The sequence below is a fragment of the Ambystoma mexicanum genome, chromosome 3q (genome assembly GCF_040938575.1).
Source record: "Ambystoma mexicanum isolate Mex_15411 chromosome 3q, UKY_AmexF1_1, whole genome shotgun sequence".
Lineage (NCBI taxonomy): Eukaryota > Metazoa > Chordata > Amphibia > Caudata > Ambystomatidae > Ambystoma > Ambystoma mexicanum.
Window position 1 is genome coordinate 924,744,234 of NC_090926.1, and position 24,341 is coordinate 924,768,574.

The 24,341-nt window shown below is 47.4% G+C and overlaps 1 protein-coding gene across 1 annotated transcript in view; it reads right to left on the bottom strand.

Annotated features, from left to right (window-relative positions):
* The window catches only part of LOC138583119 (ATP-binding cassette sub-family A member 9-like), a 2,601,648-nt gene that overhangs the window by 325,128 nt on the left and 2,252,179 nt on the right, over positions 1 to 24,341 (bottom strand). Inside the window, exon 31 of the mRNA XM_069655079.1 lies at positions 6,201 to 6,292. Coding sequence (XP_069511180.1) covers positions 6,201 to 6,292 — 92 coding nt within the window. The remainder of the gene's footprint in view (positions 1 to 6,200; positions 6,293 to 24,341) is intronic.

Below are 24,341 nucleotides of genomic sequence, written 5' to 3' on the forward strand. Positions count from 1 at the left end.
AAACAAGCTATGCCAACAAAAGAAGACTCAGCATTAATTGTCAGCCAAAATGTGTCAGCTAAACTCTGTCGTATTGGCACGTTTGAAAGTTACTTGGCAACATATTGCACTATATGAAGAACTGATCTCCTTGCAGACGAAACAGTAGTAAGCAAATTGAGAGACAGGATAGGGAAATTCTTTGGGGAGAACGAGAATAGAGACACGACTCATGAGGTGATTTGGGAGGCCTTTAAAGCAGTACTGAGGGCTGAAATTATAGCTATTCAATCCCAGAAATGGAAAATGTGGGGGGCCTTAAAACAGGACCTTGAAGCCCAGATAGAGACGGCTGTACACACACTGGCAAAACATAACACCAAGGTCAATTACAGAAGGCTGAAGGAGCTTAGAGCGTAGTTAGAGCTAACTAGTTCATGAAGGGCAGAAAGAGCATTGTTGCATACCAAACAGCGATATTATATGAAAGCAAATGGGGCACACAGACTCCTGGCTAGACAGCTGAGAAGAGCAGAAGCAAATCGAACCATAACGGCCTTGAAACAGCTAGATGGAACTGTTACAACAGAGACAGCAAAGATAATGCACTCCTTTGAAACCTTCTACGGCACCCTGTAACGCTCCGAAAACTTACAGAGTTTCTGCTCGAGGAAATCTAACATGTTAATTCCCAAAGATGCATCTATCAAAGCTCTGGTTTTGGACCACCGTAATTTCATCATCACTAATGTCTTGAAACCTGCTCAGTAAGAACCAAAAGAGGCTCTGCGAAACAACGTTCTTGCATGACTTCGCGCAAGATCCGGGCCCAGGGTTGTTCGTTGCTCAGACTTGAAGTTCCTGCGCAGGATAGAACTGGATGACTGGTGTGCCCAGGGGAACAGGGACTGCATATTGGTTGGGTGCAGAACCAAAACCTTGCCTATTTACTTGAGACAGGCAAATATTTGCCTAGTAGGGGCTCCTCAATCCTCAGACTTGTAGTTTGAGCTAGACTAATCCTCTGTAAATCTTTGGGTTGTTGGGGTCAAAGCTGGTCCATTTTACTGTTCTTTTTGTTTCTGCATTTTATGGTTGTTGTTATGTATGTTGTATATCTGTGAATCATGTTCTTTGTAGCACCTTGAGGGCTATGGGCAAAAAGAGCTTTATAAACACTTGAAATAAATAAATAAATAAACCCTAGACAAGAGGAGGTAGAGCAATACATTGGGCGAACTGAAACTCGTAAAGTGCCCGCCACCGACAGGTAACGACTGGAGGAGGACATTACGAGGGAGGAGGTCGAAGCGGTGATCAAGGGTCTCCCGAGAAATAAATCCCCAGGCACGGATGGGTTCTCAGCAGACTTTTACTAGATGTTCTGTACTATCTTGCGCTCAAAACAAGCTAGTCTTTTTAATTCCTTAAACCAGAGAGGTGCGGTGAACCCATCTATGGCAGAGGGCAAAGTGATAGTGCTCCCAAAGCCCAACAAAGAATCCAGGCTATATGGCTCTTGCCGTCCCATAGCACTCTTAAATCTCGATGCCAAGATATACACTGGAGTTCTGGCAGCCAGACTGTCCCCTCTCTTGCCGGAGCAGATAGGTGCAGACCAATCGGGGTTTATACGAGGTAGACACATGTGGGACAACACAAGAAGAGTGGCCCATCTAATAGAAAAGTTTGAGTGGTGTGGGGTCCCGGTGGCACTAACAGCGCTAGACGCCTAAAAAGAGTTTGACCAAGTCAAATGGTTATTCTTGTTTGAGGCGTTAAAACAGATAGGCATAGGCCTGAGGTTTCTGTGAATGGTTAAAGCCATCTACAATAGACCCCCAATGTGGCTTTCCATTAACTCGAGCTTGTCAGAAACGTTACAAATTTCATGGGGCACGAGGCAGGGATGCCTGCTCCTATATGCGCTGTACTTAGAACCTCTCATTATGTCCATTAGAAACAACCCAGCGATACAAGAGATAGCCTTCGCTGATGATATGCTAATGGCCCTGTCACACGCAGATTCCTCGATACCAGCTCTACTTCAGGAGCTATGAGAGGTTGAAAAAGTGCCAGGTCTGAAAATCAACATGGCAAAATCGGAGCTGTTAAATCTAGGGCTTACACAAGACCACCGGGTGGCAGTGCAGATGGTCTCTCCATTAAAACTAGCGAGCACCACGATAACCTACTTCGGGGGAAATTTTACTAATTCAATCTCGACCATGTTTGGGTATAACTTCCCGGGGTTACTCTCTAAGCTTAAGACGGATCTGAATAGGTGGTCCCCATTAAGGATCTCTTGGCTAGGAAGAACGGCTGCAATAAAAATGATGGTGCTCACTAGAATCGTATACCTATTTCAGTCTCTCCCGAGAAAGATTCCACCAGCCTTCTTTAACCGTGAATAGAATGTTATCCCAATACGTATGGCAAGCAAAACACCACAGAGTAACTCTAGAGATCCTGATGGCACCAAGAGCTAAGGGGGGATTTGACCTCCCAGACTTTTAAAGATATTACGCTGCGGTGCAACTGAGAGTCCTACTGGAGTGGTTCTCTAATGACATGTCTAAACCATGGGCTATAGTGGATCGGGCAGTAGCGGGTACCCCCCCGGGGGGAGTGCTATAGCTGAGCAGGCAAGACAGAGCAAAGAACATAGGGATGAGTCACATTCTCTCAGTGGTTTGCGACAATGGGACAAGTTAATTAGGAAGGGTTGAATGTCTACAATTCCATCCCCTTTCACCTTGCCCACCGCATTGCTGCTCTCTGCCTCAACTTTCAGTGCTATGCGGATGACACTCAGCTCATTTTCAGGCTCCCTTCCGCCACTTCTTCTCCTTCTCTCATCTCTGACTGTGTGTCTGCTATCCAGGAGTGGTCTGCCGCCAATGATGTCTGCCTTAATGCCAGCAAGACTGAAATTCTCCTCATCAGCGGTATCTAGTATATCCATCGAAAATGTTTCCAACGAAACACTTTGCATCGAAAATTATGCATCGAAAGGTTTTGCATTGAATGCATATATGTGGGTATAGGGGCGGGGGTAAAGGGTTCATTTTCATTAGGGAGGGTTTTTTAGGCTAAAAACAGGGGGCTGGAGGGGGTACCCCCCCAAATAAAATACAAAAAAATGCATTAAATGCTAACATTTTTGATGGATAATTTTCGATGCAAGGTGTTTCGTTGGAAACATTTTTGTTGCAAAGACGATAAACTCATCAGCACACCTGCTCCCTCCTTTCCTGTCGCTCTTTGGCCGGCCTCTGTTGGCCTTCTTCCTACACCTATCTTAGAGGCTAAATACCTTGTAGTAATCTTCGACTCCACACTCTCCTTCTCTCCTCACATCTCTGACGTCTCTAAGAATTCACACTAACAGCTTCACCTCCTCAGAGGTATTCTTCCTTTCCTCTCCTTCCCCCAGAAGCTCACTGTCTCCAGATCTCTGGTTCTCTCTAGGCTGGACTACTGCAACATCCTCTTTCTAAATCTGCCTGCTTCTACTCTCCTTCCTCTGCAACTCACCCAGAACAGGACAGCAAGACTTGTCCTTGGCCTCAAGCCCAGGGATCATACCTCTCCAGGACTGAAATCTCTGTACTGGCTCCCAGTGGCTGCGAGGATTAAGTTCAAAACCCTCTGCATTGTCCACAATGCCTTCTGGGGCCTCAAAACCTTCAACTCTCTCTTCCTAAATATCTTCAGTCTCAAGCTCTTCGCTCATCCGCCTCCAACTCCCTCAGAGTCAGTCGCTTCCCTAAGCAACGAGTTGGGGGTAGATCTCTATCTTCGGCTGGGGCCTTCCTCTGGAACAGCCTCCCTGCCTCCCTGAAACTTGAGGAGAACCATCTCAGGTTCCAGAAGCACCTCAAGACCTTCCTCTTTGCTTCTGCTTTCTCTCCTCCTCTTCCCTGCTGAACTCCGGACGTTAAACTGCACTGGTCACCAGGCTACCCTCTGATTTCGGGCCCAGCTCCCCTCCCCCTCCAGTTCAACACCTGCACTTCCCCCCATGCCAAGCCTGCACTTGGGGGCTGTTTCTGTATCCCTACAGTCCCCTACCAGCTCTTGACACTTGATGTCTGCACTTACCCATACACTTGCCACAAGCTGGCCGCACTTTTTACCTATTGTTCTTATTTATTTTACTGTTGATCCTATGTATTGCACCCCCTTCCCCTCTTCCTCCCTGCACTTTTACCTTTCCCCCTCCCTTAGCCCTCCCCTGCATGATCTCAATGTCACCTGGCCTAGTAAGATTGTTGTCTTTGTCTTCCCTCTGTTCCCCCTCCCTTGCCTCATCGCACCTTAAAACACTTGTGTATAGGCGCATTATAAATGTCATATTATATCATATCACCCTGTTGTTTGGGAACCCACAGTTCTCCCCTGTCTGTCCCGGGGAGCTATTGGAAGTTGGAGGCCGGTGGGCTGTGTAAAGGTGGGAGACATGTTTGAAAAGGGGGGGCTCAGTTCCTTTGAAGACTGCAAGAATTCCCGTACGGAATACAAGGGGTCAGGGACAAGTTCCACCAGGAGTGGGGAATGATACTTTACTACCTGAGGGGAGACCATGTGATACAATGGTGCCCCCAAAATTTTAAAATACTGGACATATAGTAGACGCTACTGGTGGAAAATACTATAAAAATGTTGAAATGCAGGTCTGGGGATGGGAGTGGATGGGGGTGTCGGGAAGGGGAAATTGTTGTTTGTAACTTTGAAATACCAATAAAAACAAATTTAAAAAAAAGGTTATGGGCCTCATTACAACCCAGGCGGTAAGTTCCCTACTTTACCACCATGGTGTAAACTCTGTTTACACCATGGTGGATGGCGGATTTACCACCCCATTCCAAGGTGAGTGGGGCGGTAAATCCCCATTCCCCATTTACCCTTCCCCATTCCCATTTTTGCCCCATAGGGCATAATGGGAGTGGGGAAGGCGCTAATTACGGCACCGTAAATTACGGTGCCGTAATTAGTACCAAGGCGGGTTAGCGCCTTGCATTTTGACGCCTGCTAAAAGCAGGCGTTAAAATGGTAATCAGGCGTTAAGGGTTATCGGCGCAGACGCCGCTGTTAAACCCTTAACGCCTGGGTTGTAATGAGGCCCTATATCCTGTCAGTGAATTGCAGGTGTTGCCCATAATTAATTGCCTGTACAATAAGGTTTTCTACTGCCCCTATACAGAATTCTGGATGTTATTTTGATTCAGTTAGTTTATGTTTATGGGTGATGTGTGTGGACCAAACATGAAACTGAGTTGAGTAATGAAGGTATGTTAATTTAACATATTGCACTTTGATGTTGGTGGTCATTCAAGGTTTATATGTATTCACTTAGTGCTTGTCCTGGGACAGATTTTTAAGAACGAATAAACAAACATTTTGTAAATTTACTGAGGAATTATATTTACTGATATTCAAATGAAAAAGAATATGGCAGATGAGATGTTTTGTATATAGGTTCTGCACCACTCAGCAGGTAAAATCATGAGCAGCCACTAACTCCACATCTGCCCACCAAAAGGCATTCACTGTAAGAATTGTGGATTAAAACCAGATGGACCCAAGCACATTTTCAGCCAGTTCAGTCTCACAGGGCACTTTGCCCGGTAGTTGAGGACAGGCCCTGTGAAATGTTATGGCCTTATATACTCATTTCCTATCTGGGAGGGCAGGAATACGACAAAAATGGAACATGGTCAAAGGACAGTACTTAAACCACATGGGTCAACCATTTTGATAATATATCATACTCAAATCGGCATTATGCAGTAAACAGAGGATGGTCCAATGTAGTACACCAAAAAAAAGATGTAAATCAATGCTCAGTGCCTGTCCTAGGCACATCTTAAAGGCATAAAACAAATGGTGCTAGACAAAAGAGAAGCAGGGATACAAAGGAATAAGCAGTATAACCCGTCTTCATGTGGAATGCTAAAATAAAGTTAGGTGGCATCAAATGTGGCGATGATTGCATTCAGTGGTACACATGCTATCTTAAACCATCCTGTGTAAGAAAAAAAATTCAGCTAAATATGTGTGTTTTGCAACAGGAAAAGCATTGTAGTAGGACAATTAAGAGTCAGAAAACTGCCACCATAGACTATACAGTTTCAGTACATAAAATGGAGGAATATGTTATCATGGGCACCCCACAAAAATAGAACAAGAGGATAAATAACTAAATATAAATGTTGTACCTGCCCAGCGGTAGGTTTTGTATCTCCAATTAGCAAGCGGATAGTTGTAGTTTTCCCAGCTCCATTGGGTCCCAATAGTCCCAATATCTCCCCTGAAAAATAAACAGAAATCCCATTTTTCATTTAAACATTATATCCGTTGCCATATTAAAGAACAAATTACTTACCTTTCAGTCATGTTCTTTCTGATGGACATTTCTCCCATGAATTTCTCATCTATGATATCTATCTCGCATCACTAGCTACTCTTTCTGAAACTGTTTCTGCGTTGCACCCCCAGGGGGGGCAACGCAGATCTGCGTTGGCTCTGCCCTACGCCCCTATGCACCCCAAGACAAACATGCCATCCGGGCTAGTATGTATAGCGGCACCATGCCCTGTGACCTCAGTTCCACCCTTTTACCCTAGCACTGTGACGATGAGGGACTGCTGAACTAAGGTGCACTAGCTACCCCTAGAGGGGCAGGTAGGGGGGGAGATAATGATGATAATGATGTGTTATTTATATAGCGCCTTAATCCAATGTATGCGACTTACAGAGCACAGAGCTGGACTACTGTAACAGCCTCTATCTTAATCTGCCTGCCTCCACTCTCCGCCCTCTGCAACTCATCCAGAACAGAACTGCGAGACTTGTCCTTGGCCTCAAGCCCAGGGACCGTATCTCCCCAGGACTGAAATCTGCTGCGAGCATTAAGTTCAAAACCCTCTGCATTGGCCTGGGGCCCAAATACCTTCAACTCTCTCTTCCTAAATATCTTCCTTCCCGAGCCCTTCGCTCATCCGTCTCCAACTCCCTCAGGGTCAGCCGCTTCTCGAAGCAACAAGATGGGGGTTGATCTCTCTCTGCAGCAGGGGCCTCCCTCTGGAACAGCCTTCCTGCCTCCCTGAAACTTGAGGAGAACCACCTCCGGTTCCGGAAGCACCTCAAAACCTTCCTCTTTGCTTCTGCTTTCTCTCTCCCTCTTCCTCTCCCTCTCCCTCTCCCCTGCTGAACAGCTTTAATACTTCACTGAATCTGCTCTGAATCTGCTCTGAATCTGCAACTGGGCCACTCTCAGTGACCTCGGTCCAGGGCCCAGCCACTCTCCACTTGCACTGCGGGACTGTCACTGTATCCTTACAGCCCCCCCCTTCCCAGCACTTGTTCTGCATCTACCTTGCACTTGCCACCATTATTTTTTACGCTACTTACCTTGTACTGCACTTCCCCCCCCTTCCCCTTGCACTTTTCCCTTCCCCCCACCCCTGCACTTGCGCGATCTGAATGACACCTGGCCTAGTAGGATCGTTGTCTGTCTTCCCCTTGTCCCCCCCCCCTGCCTCGTCGCGCCTTGAAACACTTGTGTATAGGCGCGTTACAAATGCCATATCATATCATATTTACATACAATATCACCCAACCGAAATTGGTACTCATTTATCGACCTCGGAAGGATGAAAGGCTGAGTTGGCCTTCCCGGGATTCGAACCTGCGACCTGCAGATCACGCTTAGATTGCAGTAGTGAGCACTCAACCCGCTGAGCTATCTTACAGGCTGCTGTATGAGGAATAAAAAGGATGAGGAATCTGTGGGAGTAACATCCATCAGAAAGAACATTACTGAAAGGTAAGTCATTTGTTCTTCTAATGGACACTTTCCTCCCACGGATTCTTCATCTATGATAAGCTCTCAAAGCAGTACAACAAACTGAAGGAGGGTGGGTAGCAAGCACCCCTGCTAAACCAGAAACTCTGAAGGACAGCTCTACCAAAATGAGCGTCCAGACAAGACATAGAATTCAACCAGTATTGCTTTGGAAACATGTGCAAGGAAGCCCACGTAGCCGCTTGGCAAATAACCAGAACAAACACTTTGTGTTGCAGAGCTGAGATGGTGGCTAATCCTCTGGTGGAGTGAGCCCTGAAACTCTCAGGGACCGTCTCTGCTGTCCAGATCGTAGGATTCTGAGATGCAGAGAATGATCAATCGAGACAGGGTCTGTTTCATAAGAGCCCTGTCAGCTCAGGCACTTGTGCAACCAATGAAAAGTTGGTCATCAGTCCTGTTCTCACTTGTCCAAGAGATGTAGAACTTGAGAGGCTGCATCGGATCTAGCCGATGGAAAACCTCCTCTGCCCTGGAAGTGTGATGCAGAGGAAAAAAGACTGGTAGATGGATCTTTTGAGTGAGAGTGAAATCAGAGCTCACCTTTGGAAGGAGGGTCCAACTGTCAATGCCGCCTTCTCCTTGAATAAAACCCTGTAGGGACTATTGACAGAGCCTGGAGCGCATTCACTCATCTAGCAGAATTGATGGCAACCAGAAGATCACCTTACGGGTGAGGAATCTTAAAGAACAAGAATAAGGGGGATTAAATGGAGCGCCAATTAAAAATGTCAACATTAAATTTAAATCCCACGCCGGAACAAACTTGTGCGGGGAAAACATATTGGAAAGACCCCTCAGGAATTTAATGACTTATCATAATAAAGGAACCCTGCTCCAGGGTCCTCTTGTAGACCGAAATGGCTGCCAGATACCTCTTCACTGTACCAACTTGTAGGCGTGTCCGGGCCGAAGACAGAAGAAATTTCAACACAGAGGAAGTGCAGCAAGTAAAATGGTCCAGATCTCTCTCCCGGCACCAAGATGAAAACGTATGCGACCTACAGGCATAAATGGACTTGGTGGCGGGTCTTCTAACAGATAGGATGTCGTTCAGTACGTCCTCTAAACAAATCCCAATCCCTACACTGCAGGCAGGCATGAAGGTTCAGGCTGTGGAGGTCTGGGTGCAGGACCCTCGCTTATGAGTGGGAGAGGAGGATCCATCTTCAGGAGAAGACGCTAGGGAGGGCAAATGGCCATAACCAACAATTTCGGTTACCATGTTCACTGGAGCAATCAAGATCATCTGACCCGAACAGATACAGTCTCCTGAGAACCAGCGGAATGACAAGGATCGGCGACAGCGCATATAGCAAGTTGAAGTCGCAGTCGACTGTCAAGGCACCCCTACAGCTCCCTGACAAGGACATTCCTTGGAGGACAACCACCTGCACGTCCTGTTTACACTGGCAGTGAAGAGGTCCACCTGGGGAGTACCCCAGAAAGATAAAATCTCCTCCAGAACTTTCTGGCCGAGCTCCCACTCATGGGAGGCTTATGACTGCCTGCTCAGTGCATCTGCTAGAGTGTTTTCCTTGCTGGCCATTGGGCCGCAGTCAGAGACATGCTGTTCTCCAGAGCCCAGAACCACAATTGCATTGCTTCCCTGCACAGTGGCAAGGAGCCCATGCAACCCCTCTTGTTGAGTTAGTGGATGGCCACAGAATTACCCATCGGGACCAGTACCGTCTTGCCCTTCACAGAGGGGAGGAAAAAGATCAGGGCCAGCCTGATCTCCCTCAACTCCAGCAGGTTGCTGGGCTCCCAGCACTCCAATGGGGACCAGAGACCGCACACCATAAGGCAGTGGTCTCCAAACATTTTGGGCCTGGGCCCCCCCTGAGCAAAATGTAGGCAGGCTGGGCCCCACAAAAATGCCAAATGGACAGTAAGTTCAAATGGCTATGAACTATTGCATGCCGTCACCGCAGCCTACTCCCAGTATGGTCCCATACTTGCCAACATTCTGTGACCAAAAAGATGTAGGATTTTTAAAGTTTCAAAAATAACAATGACATCACAGGAAAATACAAAACATACATTGTTGGCACCACTGGAGCATTCTAAAATATACAACCCATTAAACAGCACAACATGGAAAGATGTTCAAATGTTTAATATGTATGGTTGTGAATGGTAAGTTAACACTGAATTCAATGACCTACCTTCACAGAAGTTAATTACACAGAGCTGGTAGGCAACGTTTGCCACTGCTCTGTCGCAGCAGCCTGGGCAACACATATTTATTCCTGCAGTGCAAGATGAATAACTGGACAACATGGAGACTGATACTTTCCTCAGTCTGATATGCAGATGCTGTGTGATGGTGTTACGCTATGCCACTTCCCATCACTGGGTGCGGGGCAGAGTCATGTAGCTATCAGGTCAGTGGATTGGTCTGAGTCCATCAGTCAAAGTAATCATTTACCCGCCCACCACACAGACATACTAACTAATGGGTTGCATGCTTTGTCCTGGGCCGGTCTCAAGCAGCCTGCCTTAGAGTCACATAAATTACCTGCCCCTGTAAAAAGCAGTAGGATCTGTCACCCATCTGTAGGCGGCAGGACTGCTTAAAAAGCAGTAGCCTACTGCCTAAATCAGCAGGGTTGGCAAGTATGTGGTCCCTGGGCTCCCCCACCGGCTCTCATTAGTCTCTGGGCTCCCTCATTGTGCTCCTAGCCCTGTCCCTGGGCTTACCCCAGCAAAAACCGTGGCCTCCCCCACTCTGCTCCCATCACTATTCCATGGCTCCACCATTCCTGCTCCCACAAGTCTCTGTGCTCCCCCACTCCCCACCCAGCACAGTCCCAGGAGCAGTGGCAGTTGGGGAAATGTTAAAGTGGAGTGGCATAAACATTTCTCCCAGATATGCTATAGCGACGGAGCGTAGCGATGGAGCCCAGACCAATCAAAGGGGCTTCAGAGGGATCTCCCCGTGGGACCGTTTTTTAAATAGTGGGTTAAAATGCTGGATTTTAGAGCATACTTTTAAAATAAATTGGGTAAAAAGCCAAACAGTTTGCAATTGGTGCTGGGGGGCCCAGCAGGCAGGCATGGTATTTTTTTTACTGGACATCTATGATAGATGTCCAGTTAAAAGATACCATCCCTGTCCCCTGGGCCTCACAGTGCCTAACACATGCACACAATCAAAGTGATTATGTGTGTATGCAAGGTGCTGGGAGAACTCTCATATTTCCCTCACCTAGTGAGTCCCCCAGCAGCTTTGCTGGATTTCTGGAGTTTATTTGTTCCACTTGATAAGAGTGTGAGAAATTTTTTCCCACTCTTTTTTCCCCACTTTTGCCATGTGTATTTCTACTGTTTGTGTGATCTTGGGCTCTGGAGTACACCACTACATGAGCCCCACTTTTTGTATGCGTTACACAGCACCTTCAGCGCAGTGCAACAGGGTTGTCTTTGAGACTTCCCTACGATTCCATTTTTCTGGGGCTGACTACCGTCCCCCAGAACAGGTAAAGTTGCCATTAACTTTAGGTAGTCATTTAAAACTATGGACCCAGTACACCCCATCTTACTACTGGAAAGGGTTGATCCCTATCCCTTTTTGTCTGTGCCTCTCTGAGCTCTGTTTTGCTCTCTTAACAGTTAGACTTGGCTGGTGGCAGTGGTATCTACCCTAACTTTTCTACCACGATTATACTATATAAACCTGGTATTGTTTTAGGCTTTTATATTAGCCTCGAACATAAACCTGTTTGACCAAATACTTTTTATTTTGGCTCCAGTCAGGTTATTTGCCATTTCTTTTTGTTAAAGTCCTTCTTGTGTTTTACTTTGCACGGCAAACCAGGTTTGCCTTCTTTGTTCACCGTCTTTTGGCAGGCTTCTGCCAAGAAGCCCTCCTCTTGGTGCCTGGTTGTCTAGGTGGGCTGTATGTGAGGGAGGGGTGTAGTCACCCCCTGCATTGGCTATCCTAGGAAACCCAAGTCGCACTTTGCCAAGATTGGCTGAGGTGGTTGTCCGGTCCGGACAACTCCCCTGCTGCGTGACTGACAGCCAGGCTGTGTGAAAGGGGGGATTTTCACACAAAAGGCAGGACTCTGGGGTTGGAAGTCAGAGTCGCCACTGGAACTGCAAGGAACCGAAGAGAAGCGGAGAAGAAATGGCTGCTGCAACCCCGGGTCCCGGTGAAGCCCTGCTGCAGTCCTGAGCTATCTACCCTTCAAACGACCAGAGAAGATCCAGTCCGGAGTCTTCTTCCCTTGAGCTTGGTGGGGTCAACCAGCTCATCTTCCACATCCAGAGGATCCTCTTCGTGGTCGAAATCGCTGCACACTGCTGTAGTGGTCCGGATAGCCATCTGAAGAGCTTCTCCTGTTTTAAAGGAGCGCACCTTTGTTCACCGTCGCTGTTGCTGGCCTCATCCCTGGGTAGTGCAGATCACTCCAGACGTTTTCCTTCTTGTCTCCACAACTGAAGTACCAGGAATCGTGAGTCTGTGGGAAACTACCAGGAACAACTGCCGTGGCACTAGCTTCTTCAAGGAATGAGGTACTGTGTCCAGCTTCAAGGAACTAGGGTGACCCCCTTTTTTTTCCTCATCTAAGGCTTGCCCTTGTCTTCCTTCCCTCTTATAACTTTTGCTTCCTCTGTTGACAATAATCCAAGTTCTCCTGGCAACGTCGAATCGTGAACTGACTGTGTGATCCTCGAAAATTAGAACCCAGTTCCACTTGACACTGGTGCAAGCCTATTGCCTTTTTTTTTATCTGTCAGCAAGTGTTCTCTGATTCTGTCTGCCTTGACAAAAGTATTGCCTATGATTTTTGCCCCCAACTCTCTTTTGTTAACTCAGGTGTTAAGTGTGGTTTTGCCCCGGTAACATTTCTTCCCGCGGGTACGCGTATCTTTAGTAAGACAGAACTGTCATTACTGTCAAAAAGTGATCGCATATGTATTCCCGATAACGCTTTTGTTTCATAACAACGGTCTGTCAAATCCTAAGGTACTTACCTTGAGTTATTCTGTACATAGAGAATTGGTTGTGTGTAGTGTATTTTTCGTGTGGTTTTAATTTAATAGAAGTGAAGTGTTTTACAAACAGATGGTCTAGAAATAAATGTACTTTTACTTTTCAACCAAAAACCTTGAGTCAGCGTTTGCTTGAGTCACAGTAATTGTGGCCCTTTGTGTAATTTCTACTACTGCTCATTTGCTCTTGAGATAAGTCTGGCTGCTCCGCTACTGCTACCACTTTAACAGTGTAGTACAGGCTTGTACCAAAGGTGAACTTGTATTACCACTTGTAGTCTTAATTGTGTGTAGTGGTCCCTAAGGGCACTGCGCAGGATTCTGCCTAACAACTGGGGGGGAAGCATGGTATTTTTTACTGGACATCTACAGTAGATGTCCAGTAAAAACATACCATCCCTGTCCCCTGGGCTCCACAGCGCCTCAGAAGGAAAGCTGATTTTGGCAGGAGCATTTTTTAAAAGCCTTTGTTGTACTGCCCTCCCGCCCCCTACTCGCTAAAATCAGCTCCATGGGTGAATACAAACACACAGCATTCACACAACAAGCACTCTATCATTCACACAAGCACCCATCATCATACACTCACTCAAAACACAAGTATACACGCATCCATGCACATATTTAAATAAACAATTAATTAACATAAACTTACTTTCTACACTCAGTCCTGAAGTTTCCTCCCCAGCGCCCCGGCTCCTGCATCATGAACAGGATATGGGAAGCAAGAGCTTCCTGGTTCCTGCACATGCATGCAGGGGCCCGAATGTGGGTGCTGAAATGCCCTGCTCTGTCTGTATGTGCAAGGAGGTGCAGGAGCTCCCCCTTGCACATATAGACATGCAATTGCCCAGCCAGCATTTCCAATGAGCTATGCAAGGCTGACGAAGCAAAATGCCCCCAGCCTTGCATGGCTCATTAAGCATGTACGCTGCAGAACTGAACTGTCAAAGGGAAGCACTGTTTCCCTTTGACAGTTCAGCCAGCCCAGGAGCACTCCCTCAGCTGGAAAAGACAGCTGAGGCAGCGCTCAGTGTTTCACTAGACTGGCTCCTTGGGTCCTTCATAATGGGTGAGGGGGCCACTGGGTAGAAGCCCCCTCGTCCATTATGGGCGAGCTGCCCCTGTCCAGGACTCCCTCTGGCCAGCTTTTTCTTTCCTCCCTTTTAATTTTTTTTTCTTTTTTTAAAAAAAAACTGCTTTTTTAATTTCAGGCGGGGGATTCACCCCCCTTCCCTCCGGGAATTCATCTGCCATAAGGTGGTCTTGCATGTGAGTGCCCTAGCTCTTCAGGCACCAATCCATTACTAGAGTCACTTGTGGCCAACTTTGATGGAAAAGTGACCCCTTCAGGAGGTTGTCCTACACAGACCCCCACTGTAGGTCTCCGGACACAGTCTCTGAGACCAGAAAAGGATCAGAAGTCCATCTCTGAAACTGAGACCACTGCAACCTCAGGAGCTACTGTAGTGATCTTATGCGCAGACTGGTCTCTGGTAGCACCAAGATGCATGTTGCCATAGGACCTGGCAAGGCTGGTGCTGTCGCCTGAGGCTATCTTAAGGATGTTGACCACTCTGTTTTTGGGCGGGAAATCCTGACCCAGACAAGTGTCCAAGACTGTTTTTCAAAAAAGGTCAATCGGAGGGACTAGGACGGCAAAACCTGAGACTTATTGAAGTTCATGGAGAAGTCCAAGTTGTGCAATAGGCTGCATGTCTGGTACATCTTGTGAGCGGGCTCAGACAAGCCATTTGTCCAGGTAGGGAAAGACGTGAATGCCTTCCCTCCTGAGGTGAGCCGCCACTACTGCGAGCAGCTTGGTGAAAACTTTGGGTGCAGAAGTGAGGCCCAAAGGGAGTACTTTGAACTGGAAATGACAGTTCCCCACTATGAATCTCAGGTAATTCCTGTGCTACTGATGGATAGCCACATGGAAGTAGGCATCCTGGAGATCCAGGGAGACTAGCCAATAGTTCACATCCAGGGCCTGGAGGATCTGGGCTAGAGTGACCATCTTGAGCTTGTCCTTGTGCAAGTTCAAGTTTAGAAGCTGCAGATTCAAGATGGGTCTCAGACCTCTGTCCTTCGGCACCAAAAATAATGTTGGGTAACAAACACTGCCTTGTTTTTGAGCATGGTACCATCGCTATTCTTCCAGCAGGAGAGGTTTTCGAGGCAGGGGTTGGTGACAAAGGGGTAGGTCTTTAGGTCAAGAGGCAAAAGGAAGACAATATCCCTGCTGGATGACCTGTAAGGCTGACTGGCCGGTAAGGCCCAGACGTCTGAGGTTGAGCACAGGGGATACATGGCGGAAGTCCACTTCACAGAGACTTTGCACCGGGGATTGCGGAGGATACCATGGACTCTAGGTGCACTGCGGCTCCTACGCCTATAGGGATGGTGTTGTCCTTGCCTAATTGAGGGAGCATGACCTGTACCCCTCTGGGCACAAGCAGTGAAGGGGCACAAACGCCTGCCTGCTGGGCTTGTGAGCTGCTGTTGCTGCACCACTAGCCCTAGCGACTTGGCAGTCGCCTTAGCGGCTTGAATATACTGGAGCAACTCCTGGGCCTTGGTGCGGAACAAGTTCATGCCTGTGCTTCCTGGCCAGGTTGCGGTCCACTGTGAGGACTGATGCCGATTTGGCCCACAGTTCCATCACAGGCCCCTCTACTGCCGGATTGAATGGCGGAAAATTCTCCTTCTTAGATGTCGGTCAGGTCATACTGCACCTTAGGTCGCAAGGGGGCTAACTGCCGTGAAGTGTTGACCACCTTCCCCATTAGGTGCTGGAAAGCTGCATGTGATGTACCGGAGGCCGGCAGCAGGAATCATGTCGACCTCTGGTGAGGTCTCCAGGCCACTTGCCTCCTGCAAGTCGGCTGCTAGGTCCACCAAGCCACCCTTTTCCAGCTAAAACTCTTCCGGGAAGTCTCTTACTTCCCTTGGGTGGAAGGGTTCCGGTGCAAAAGGAACAAGATCCCTTTCCTCATCATACATGTCTTCTAACTGGGCCATATATTCCCTTCACTGTGCAGAAAGAACTCTTTTGCAACTGCACGTCGTTGCTTTCACCAAGGTACTAAAGACATATGCGGTGCTGGTCCGTTACAGACATCTGATGGCTGCAATCCACGCAGGGTTTGAACCTTGTAAACCTCATCCGATTAGGGATTGTGAAGAACTCAAGAGACGAAGCAACAATTTGGCGACACGAATAAAGCCCCCTAGTGGCCAAACAGGTTTCTGAAGAGCAGCTGATGCTGAGAGATAGATATCATAGATGAGGAAGGAGGAGTTCATTAGAAGCCGCTCTTTTACCAGAATATGCATCCTAAGCTCAAGGCCCACCTTAAGAAATGACTTTTAAACCTCACTTTTTTACAATACATAACATAAACAGCTAAATGCATTTATTGTGGTGTGGTGTAGTGTTTGGGGCAGAATTACAGGAACAACCTTAGATATAAATTGTGCCTAATGTACTTTTTCAGTCTGGATAACCATTGTCAAAGTGACATAGAGAAAACACAAAACAAGGTTTGTTTTGGCCAAGACAGCTGCAGTTTCTGCCCTCTGTGTCCTCCTCCTCCTCTGGCCGCCTCTGTGGGTTTGAAATCTGCCATGTCATTACCAGCAGAGTCTGCACACGCACTGATTCTAGGACACTCTACTTAGGACACTAAAGGAACATGGTCTGTGCAGCACACCCAAGTACAGTTTGGTTACAACTAGACAAGGACAGCAAGTGTGGGCAAAGAGCAGGCAGACACCACGTTAACAGCTCTGGTTGTGACAAGCTGTGCTGATGTCTGTCATTTTGGAATAGTTAAGCCAGAGAAAGAAGAAGAGGAGAGTATATATCAATATCCCAGAGCCCCTACACTGTGCAACAAATACATTTGCATCTGCTTTCTCTATGACATCCGCAGGAGAATTTCAGCCAATTTCGACCCGACATCATACTGACAATCATGACTGTTGATCTGTACCAGTGTCCTTTGAGAATCAATTTAAGTTCTAATTTATAGATTCACTACTCCTTTATTTCTGAGTCTGCCCCTCAAGTTCCTCCCTTCTGGTGTGTCTATTTAATGCTCACCTCACTCCAAAGGAAACTACTACAAATGGATGTCCTGCCGCTCCTTAAAACCCATGATGACTGTGCGTCTTCGCCAACTACAGTTCCAACTACAGTTCGTCATCCCACCATATTGCAAAGTCCGGGAAAGATGGCCATTAATAAACTACTTGCCTTCAATGAAGCCAATGGCCTGCTTTATTACAACCAGTCAGGCTTCCGACCCTTGAGAGGAACTGCACCACTTACTCTCTACATGAGAGTTGAATTCATTTAGTTCTTAGACGGTAACTTTCAATCATAGGTGTATATATTGACTAGATGTGAGTAACCATACTTAAGAACTAAAAACTGGATTGTTTCTTGTAATCTATTTTATCCAAATGGAACATACAACACATGTGTACACAGTAACTGGATGGGGGAAAAAAACATACTTTTGTATGTATTGTTGGATGATCTTTGATCATGTCTCCCAAGAACTGATTGATGGTTCTTCTCCCGGGGTCTTCGCGGTCCGGGAGGAGCGGCAAAATGTCTATTACCGGGACTTGCCCTGAGGTGCTTTCTAGGCCTAAAAAGTGTACCAGAGTTTTCTCACAGGGCCTCCGTAAAGGGCCTATTGACTCTGGATTACTATCCGAGGCCCCTCCTGTGGGGGCTATTTGTGAGCCCAGTTCTAATGTGGCGGCGGGTACCGGAGCTTGCTTCTAGGTCTCCTTGGCTGGAGCCTCCCGTAAAAACACCGGGGTACGCCCTGAGGCCTCAGTTAAGGCTGTTGGTACCAAACGAAAGTTCGAGGCCCGTTGTGAAGGGGCTTTAGATACCCGGCTCGGGCCGATCCCAGACCTGTTGAGTGGGCACAGAGTGAGGTCTTGGACCGGAATTCCTCAGTTACCGGCAGTGCCGAGGTCCTTCAGTTGAAGGCTTTTCTGGCTGCTAGCATGTCTCAAAAACATTCTAGGCCACACAGTACCGGCTCGGCCGAGGTTCCTTGTATTAAGGCTAAGATGAAGACCCCTGACCCACCTGTGGAGACCTGTCTGACTTCAACACGTGTCGCAGTTCTCCTCAGGTGCTGACAAAATGGTGCCCACTCCCGCCAAGACTACGGTGCCCATTTTGGATACCTCCCTTACAACTACACCATCGGCCGTAGGTGTGGGGAGTGGGTTTTCAGGTGAACATCGATTTCCTTGTGCACATCCTTTTCGTCCAGTTTATGACTGGAACGCTCGGATGCCCCCACCGCACAATGTCTCGCTTCCTGCGGCATCGGCGCCCTTGATTTATGTGGACACCAGTGGGGAAGGGCCCTCTTGGCAGCCCTCTCCCTTGCGTCCTTGGAATTACTCCGCTCATGAGAGGCCTCCTCCAGTCGCGCCAAAATCATCAGCGCAGGATGTCTTTTTCGGCAAGTTTCAAAGACTTATGCATTCCGACCCCATGAAGGAGTATTTTCGAGGCTTGTTTAGGGAGATATGCCCGCCTGCACCGACGGTCCCAGTTGCGGCACCTGTGGTTCTGCCGGCGCCGCCTTTACTGGCTGGACCTCCCCCGACTCTACCTCCCTTGCCTCCGTTGTCCCCAGTGGACAAGTCTATAGTGGTGCCTGATGCAACTCAGCCTGATCCGGATTTGTTGGACGACGCACAAGAGGATCAGGACAGCGATGACCAGCCCCATTCTGTCCGAGCCTTTCACAACCGGGTGCTGGACATGATGTGTCTGTTGGATGTTCCAATACCCGAGGCATCCGCTCCGCAGGAGGGCGTTCACCTTGTCTCCTTCGGAACGTACCGGCCTGTTCTTGCAGAAGGACGTTTTGGCCGAGGTCTGTAAGGTTTGGGAAAAACCGCACTCTGGACTGTTTGTCAGCAAGAAGATTGACGCGCGTTATAGGCTCCATTCTTCGGTAGAGGTGGCTTTAGCGTCGTGTCCGCCCCCCTCCTCCACGGTAGTGGCTGCTGCCACTTTATTTGTTTGTTTGTTTGTTTATTTATTTATAATGCGCACCAGACTCAAGGGTATTAGGGTGGAGAAAGCAAAAGAGGATTGTTCAGCTTAGGTTACATTACAATACAATACATTAATAAACAGTGCTGGCAAATATCATACAAATGAACAAGTGGTGGCAGGAAGCATCAGACAACAATTATATACAGTAATAGCGGGCAGTAGTGTGACAGTGTGGTAAGGAGTCAGATGTCATGTTCCTTAATCCATTGGATAAGGTTGGATCTGAAACATGTGTAAGGCATGTCTTCCCTTAAAGAGGGTGGGAGTGAGTTCCAATTTTGGGCAGCTTTGACCAGGAAGCTACTACCACCCGTCTTCATGCGTTTAAATCTAGGCACTTGAAGTAGGTTGGCAGTGGATGTTCTAGAAGGGCGGTTAGTGGATTGTCTCAAGAATCTAGTAGTGAGGTAATGCGGGGCGGCCATGTATAAGCATTTATGAGTCAAGGAGGCTGATTTAAGGAGGATTTTATCTTTAGTGGAGAGCCAATTGTTGGATCTTTTGAAGTCAGATATGTGGGCTTTCTTAGGAATGTTGAGAGCTGCTCTCAAAGCATTGTGTTGTAAGATCTGGATCTTGTTGGTGATGTATTTGCTGCTCTCTACGTTTAGGGCATTACAATAATCCAATTTGGATAATACCAGGGCTCTTGCTAGAGTGATGCAATTATTGGGTGTAAGGAATGGCTTAGCTGCTCTAATTACCTTTCAAGTGTAAGCAGTATCCGAGGCCATCGAATTTACTTGTTTTTTGAAGGTGAGTAGAAACTAGGTACAAACCAAGAGTTTTAACTTCCTTGGCTACTGTAATGTTATTGTTGTCTATGATGAAATTAGAATAGAGATGGCCCAATTTATTGATATTTGCTGTGGTGCCGACTATGAGGAGTTCCATTTTGTCATCATTCAGGCATAGTCCATGAGAAGCCATCCATGCCTGGATGATGAGGTGCACTCTATTCACGAAGGCCAAATCCTTGTCGTAATCTCCCGTCAACGGGATGAGGATCTGTGTATCATCCGCATAGTTAGTGTAGGTGATACCCAGGCCATCTAGATCATCTAAAAGGGGCTTTGTAAAGATGTTGTACAGAGTGGGCGAAACACATGAGTCCTGAGCTCACACCGCAGGTAATAGGTATAGGGTCTGCAGCTGCTGAGGGTGCGAAGACCTGCATGATTCTATTATCTAAGAAGGATTGAATCCATCCTATGGCTTCTTGTGAGAAGTGGGTGGCAGAGTCCAGGTGGTGGCAGAGAGTCTTGTGATCAACCAAGTCAAATGCCGCTGAGAGGTCGAGCAACAGTAGTAGTGCTGTATTACCAATGTCTCTCAGGATGTCTATTTGTGCTTTAAGGTCGATCAGCGCAGTTTCCATTCCGTGTTGAGGTCTAAAACATGACTGACTTACTCCTAGGAGGTGGTTACGTTCTAGATATTGTTGGATTTGGAGGTATGCTACCTTATCAAGGATTTTAAGCAGGAACGGTAATGTGGTAATGGGGCGACAGTTAGTGGGAATGGACAGGTCAAGAGTTTGTTTTTTCAAGAGTGGGAGGACCCACGACTGTTTCAAGTTGTTGGGAATGGTGCCGGTAGAGAATGAGACATTTATAAGCTTAGTTATGAATGGGGAGAAGTCCTGTGCGGCATCCTTTATAATTTGTGCTGGGCAAGGGTCGCCGTGGCATTTAGACGGTTTGAGAGTTAGGATGACTTTTTCTACTTCTAGAATGGATACTTTCTTAAAGTTGAAGAGGGGTTTAGGCAGTTCGGAAGGGGCGGGAAGTAGGGTGTTCGGGGGCAAAGGGGCAGTGATATTGTTAGGATTGAAGGCAAGGAGGAGGGATTCTTTTTTGTTGTTATATTTCGCCTGAAGGGTTGTTATTTTATTAGCTAGGGCGCTCTGAATGCTGGTGCACCAGGTTTTGTCCTTAAGGCAGGTGTCAGGGGCTTCGATAGGTGTTTCCATTTCTTTAAGGATTATGAACAGTTCTTTTGTTTTGGAATTAGCTTGGGTAATGCGCAAATTGTAAGATTCTTGTTTAGCAAGGATTATTTCTTTTTTGTACAAGGAAGCTAGTTTTGTGAGGTTGTTTTTATTAGTATTGGATGGGTCTAATCTCCATATTTGTTCGCATTTACGTTTCTCTAGTCTAATGACTTTTAGGTGGGGAGAGAACCATGTATTAACATGTTTTTTCTGTTTGCACTTTCTAATTTTATGGGGTGCTATAGTGTCTATAGCAGATAGCATTACTTTATTGTACTCTTCAACCAAGGTAAGTGGGTCTGTGGAGGCAGGGAGAGAATTCAAGGTAGGGAGGATCAGAGGAATGAGTTTCTTGGCTGTAATGTTCTTTTTATTCCTAGTGGGAATGGCAGGGGCTATGCTGACGGCATGATAGGGGGCTGTGACTTCTAGGGAGAAGGAGATCAGGTGGTGGTCAGACCAGGGCAAAGGTGTTATGGCAGTGATGGAAGTTTGGCAGTGGTGCTCCGCTATCCAGTCAAGGGTTCTACCTTTAGTGTGTGTGACGCCTGTTACCTTTTGGGTAAATCCTAATTCCTCGATGGAATCGTTAATCTGTGTGGCATTAGGGTCTGAGGGGTCTTTGTAGCCAAGATTAAAGTCTCCTAAGAGAAGGCTTAGGGAGGCATTTTTGAGGTTATCCGATAGGATGTTAGTGAGATCTTCTTCAAAGCAGCCTAGAGGACCTGGAGGTCTGTAGATTAGGTGGATAGATATAGTTTGGGTGTTTGAGATGGTTAGTTTGGCGGTCAAGAGTTCGCAAGAATCTACATTTAGTGGAGATGCCAGTCTCAATGCTAGGCTAGTTTTGGCAATTATGGCTAGGCCACCACCTCGAGAGGTAGTGCGGTCTATTCTTAAGAGGGTATAGTCCTCTGGAATGGCTAACATAATCGCTGGGCCGGCTGCTGAGTGAAGCCAAGATTCTGTGATAGCGAGGAAGTCCCTTTTTTCAGTTGAGATTAAGTCGGCTATTTCTGTGGCATGTGCCACCAAAGACCGGGCATTTATTAAGGCTCCTCTTATACCGGACAATGTGGTCTCAGTGGGTGGTGGCAAGGTATTGTGGTGGTGTCTTAGGTGAGTGGTGGGGTCTCGAGAGAGTCGGCTGTTGAGCTGGAGTGGGTGCTGAGAATTGGTAGATTTATGCGAGGAAGTTTTGGTATTAGGCTGGGAGCTTCTTAGGTTTCTAGAAGGGCTATTAGAGAGGAGGTGTAGGGATTTGGCTGCGGGTTCGTAGATTTTGGGGAGTCTGGCATGAAGTTTGAGGTTTCTTTGCAAGGTCTGGTGATCAGGTCATTTAGGTTATTGGGATCGTTGGGGGGTGTCACAGACGCTGAAAAGGGCAGAGTGTGAGGCATATTAATGTCTATCGTAATGAGTAGGTGTAGGATAGTCCTCAGAAGGACTGTGTAAGTAGCTGGCATATACATAGTTTGTGTGAGGGGAGGCTAGCTGATGGTAAAAGTACCATATAGAGTAATTAAGGGGAGTCCACAAGGAGTAAGCTGGGCAAATGGTAGCTGAGATCACAATAGGCGCTGGTGACTATATTTAGGGTGGGCATACGAATAGCGGCAGTGCGGGCACGATAGTCACAAAACTATGAGGCTAGGCATAAAATAGGCAATGCTGGCACAATGGTGACAGGAGTCACATACTAAACATAGAGCGGGCAGTGCTGACACAGTGGTCATAGGAGTAGCAGGCTGGGCATGATATAGGCAAAGCTGGCAATATGGTCACAGAAATCACAGGTTGAGCATAATATGGGCAATGCTAGCAAAAATTGTCACAGAGTTCACAGGATAGGTATGATAAAGGCAAAGCTAGCAATATGGTCACAAAGTTCACAGGCTAAGTATAGAGCAAGATAGTCACAGAACTATGAGGCTAGGCATAAAATAGGCAATACTGGCACAATGGTGACAGGAGTCACAGACTAAACATAGAGCGGGCAGTGCTGACACAGTGGTCATAGGAGTAGTAGTCTGGGTATGATATAGGCAAAGCTAGCAATATGGTCATAAAGATCATGGGCTGAGCGTGATATGGGCGCTGCTGGCAGGGTTGTCACAGAGACCACAGGCTAGACTCAACGTGAGTATAATAACTGCAGAGTGGGCATAGGCGACTAAGTTCAACGAGTGCACAGATGGCTAGGATCGACAGTGCTGGCGTGTGTCTCTAGAACATGAAGCAGCCAGCCGGGTCAGAGCAGCAGGGGCACTGTGCAGGCCGTATAGATACCACCAGAGCTAGTTGGTGGTGGACAAGCAATGGTGCAAGTATTGTGGGCAGGTCAGGGGGTGACCGACATTATAAGGCTAGGTTAATTGGCAAGGAAATGCATTCCTGTGAAACTACTGGCTAAGACTTAGATCCCGAGGCGGGTACACATGGAACAAATTACACATATGGTTAGTGGCGTTTAACGATCGCAATCTGCATAGTAAACATTAGGACAAATAAAGTCTCAGTCATGTCGAACAGTTGAGGGCAGAGTTATTCTTACCAGATAACTGGATACTGGTGCCAACAATCAAGGAACCAGATAGATGCAGCGAAAAATGAGCAGAGTTCTTGGCCCTGGCCTCTGACAACTCTGGACAGGCTCAGGACAGACACCAGCCTTGATTGGTGTGCCTTTGTGGGTGGGCCGGCTTGTTGCCTGCCGGCAAGGGATTGGCCAAAAGAAGACGCAGGCAGCCATTCTCACGCCGAGGCAGGTCCAATGTGTGCATTAGGGTCAGGTTTGCCCAAGAGAAGTGCGGGCGGCCATCTTGAAGCAGCAGCACCTCGTGGGCTGCAATGGAGGCTGATGTGATTATCAGCAAATAAAGGCGAAGTTAGCAAAATGTGCAGGCTGTTCCAGCTTGCAGGTGGGGCACTGGCTGATAGTGAATATTAACAGCTGATCCGCCGGTGAAAAAACGTAGATGGAAGTACGGGGCGCAAATAAGGTGCGGATTGAGCTCTGGGTCCTACCTCACATCTAGGTGGATCCCAGGCCCTCCGGAGGCAGGGGAACTACTCAGGCAATTGAGGAAGCTCCTGCATCTCCAGTGGATTCGGCGTAGATCCAATACATACAATCCAGACCTGCTGCATCGTCTTCCGCAACGGCTACACAGGTTCTGGCCAGAGAGGAAAAGCTTCTTGACTCCTTGAGAAGGAGGATTTTCACTAATTCAGCCCTGCAGTTATGTCAAGCAAACGCAGAACTGGTGTTAGCGGGGGCGAATATGAAAATGTGGAAAGGTCTGTCAGAATTTGAGGAATGTGTTCTGCTGAAAAGCTAGAAGATTTCAGAGCGGGATTGTCAGATGCTAGGGTCCTGGCGCAGGACATGCTGG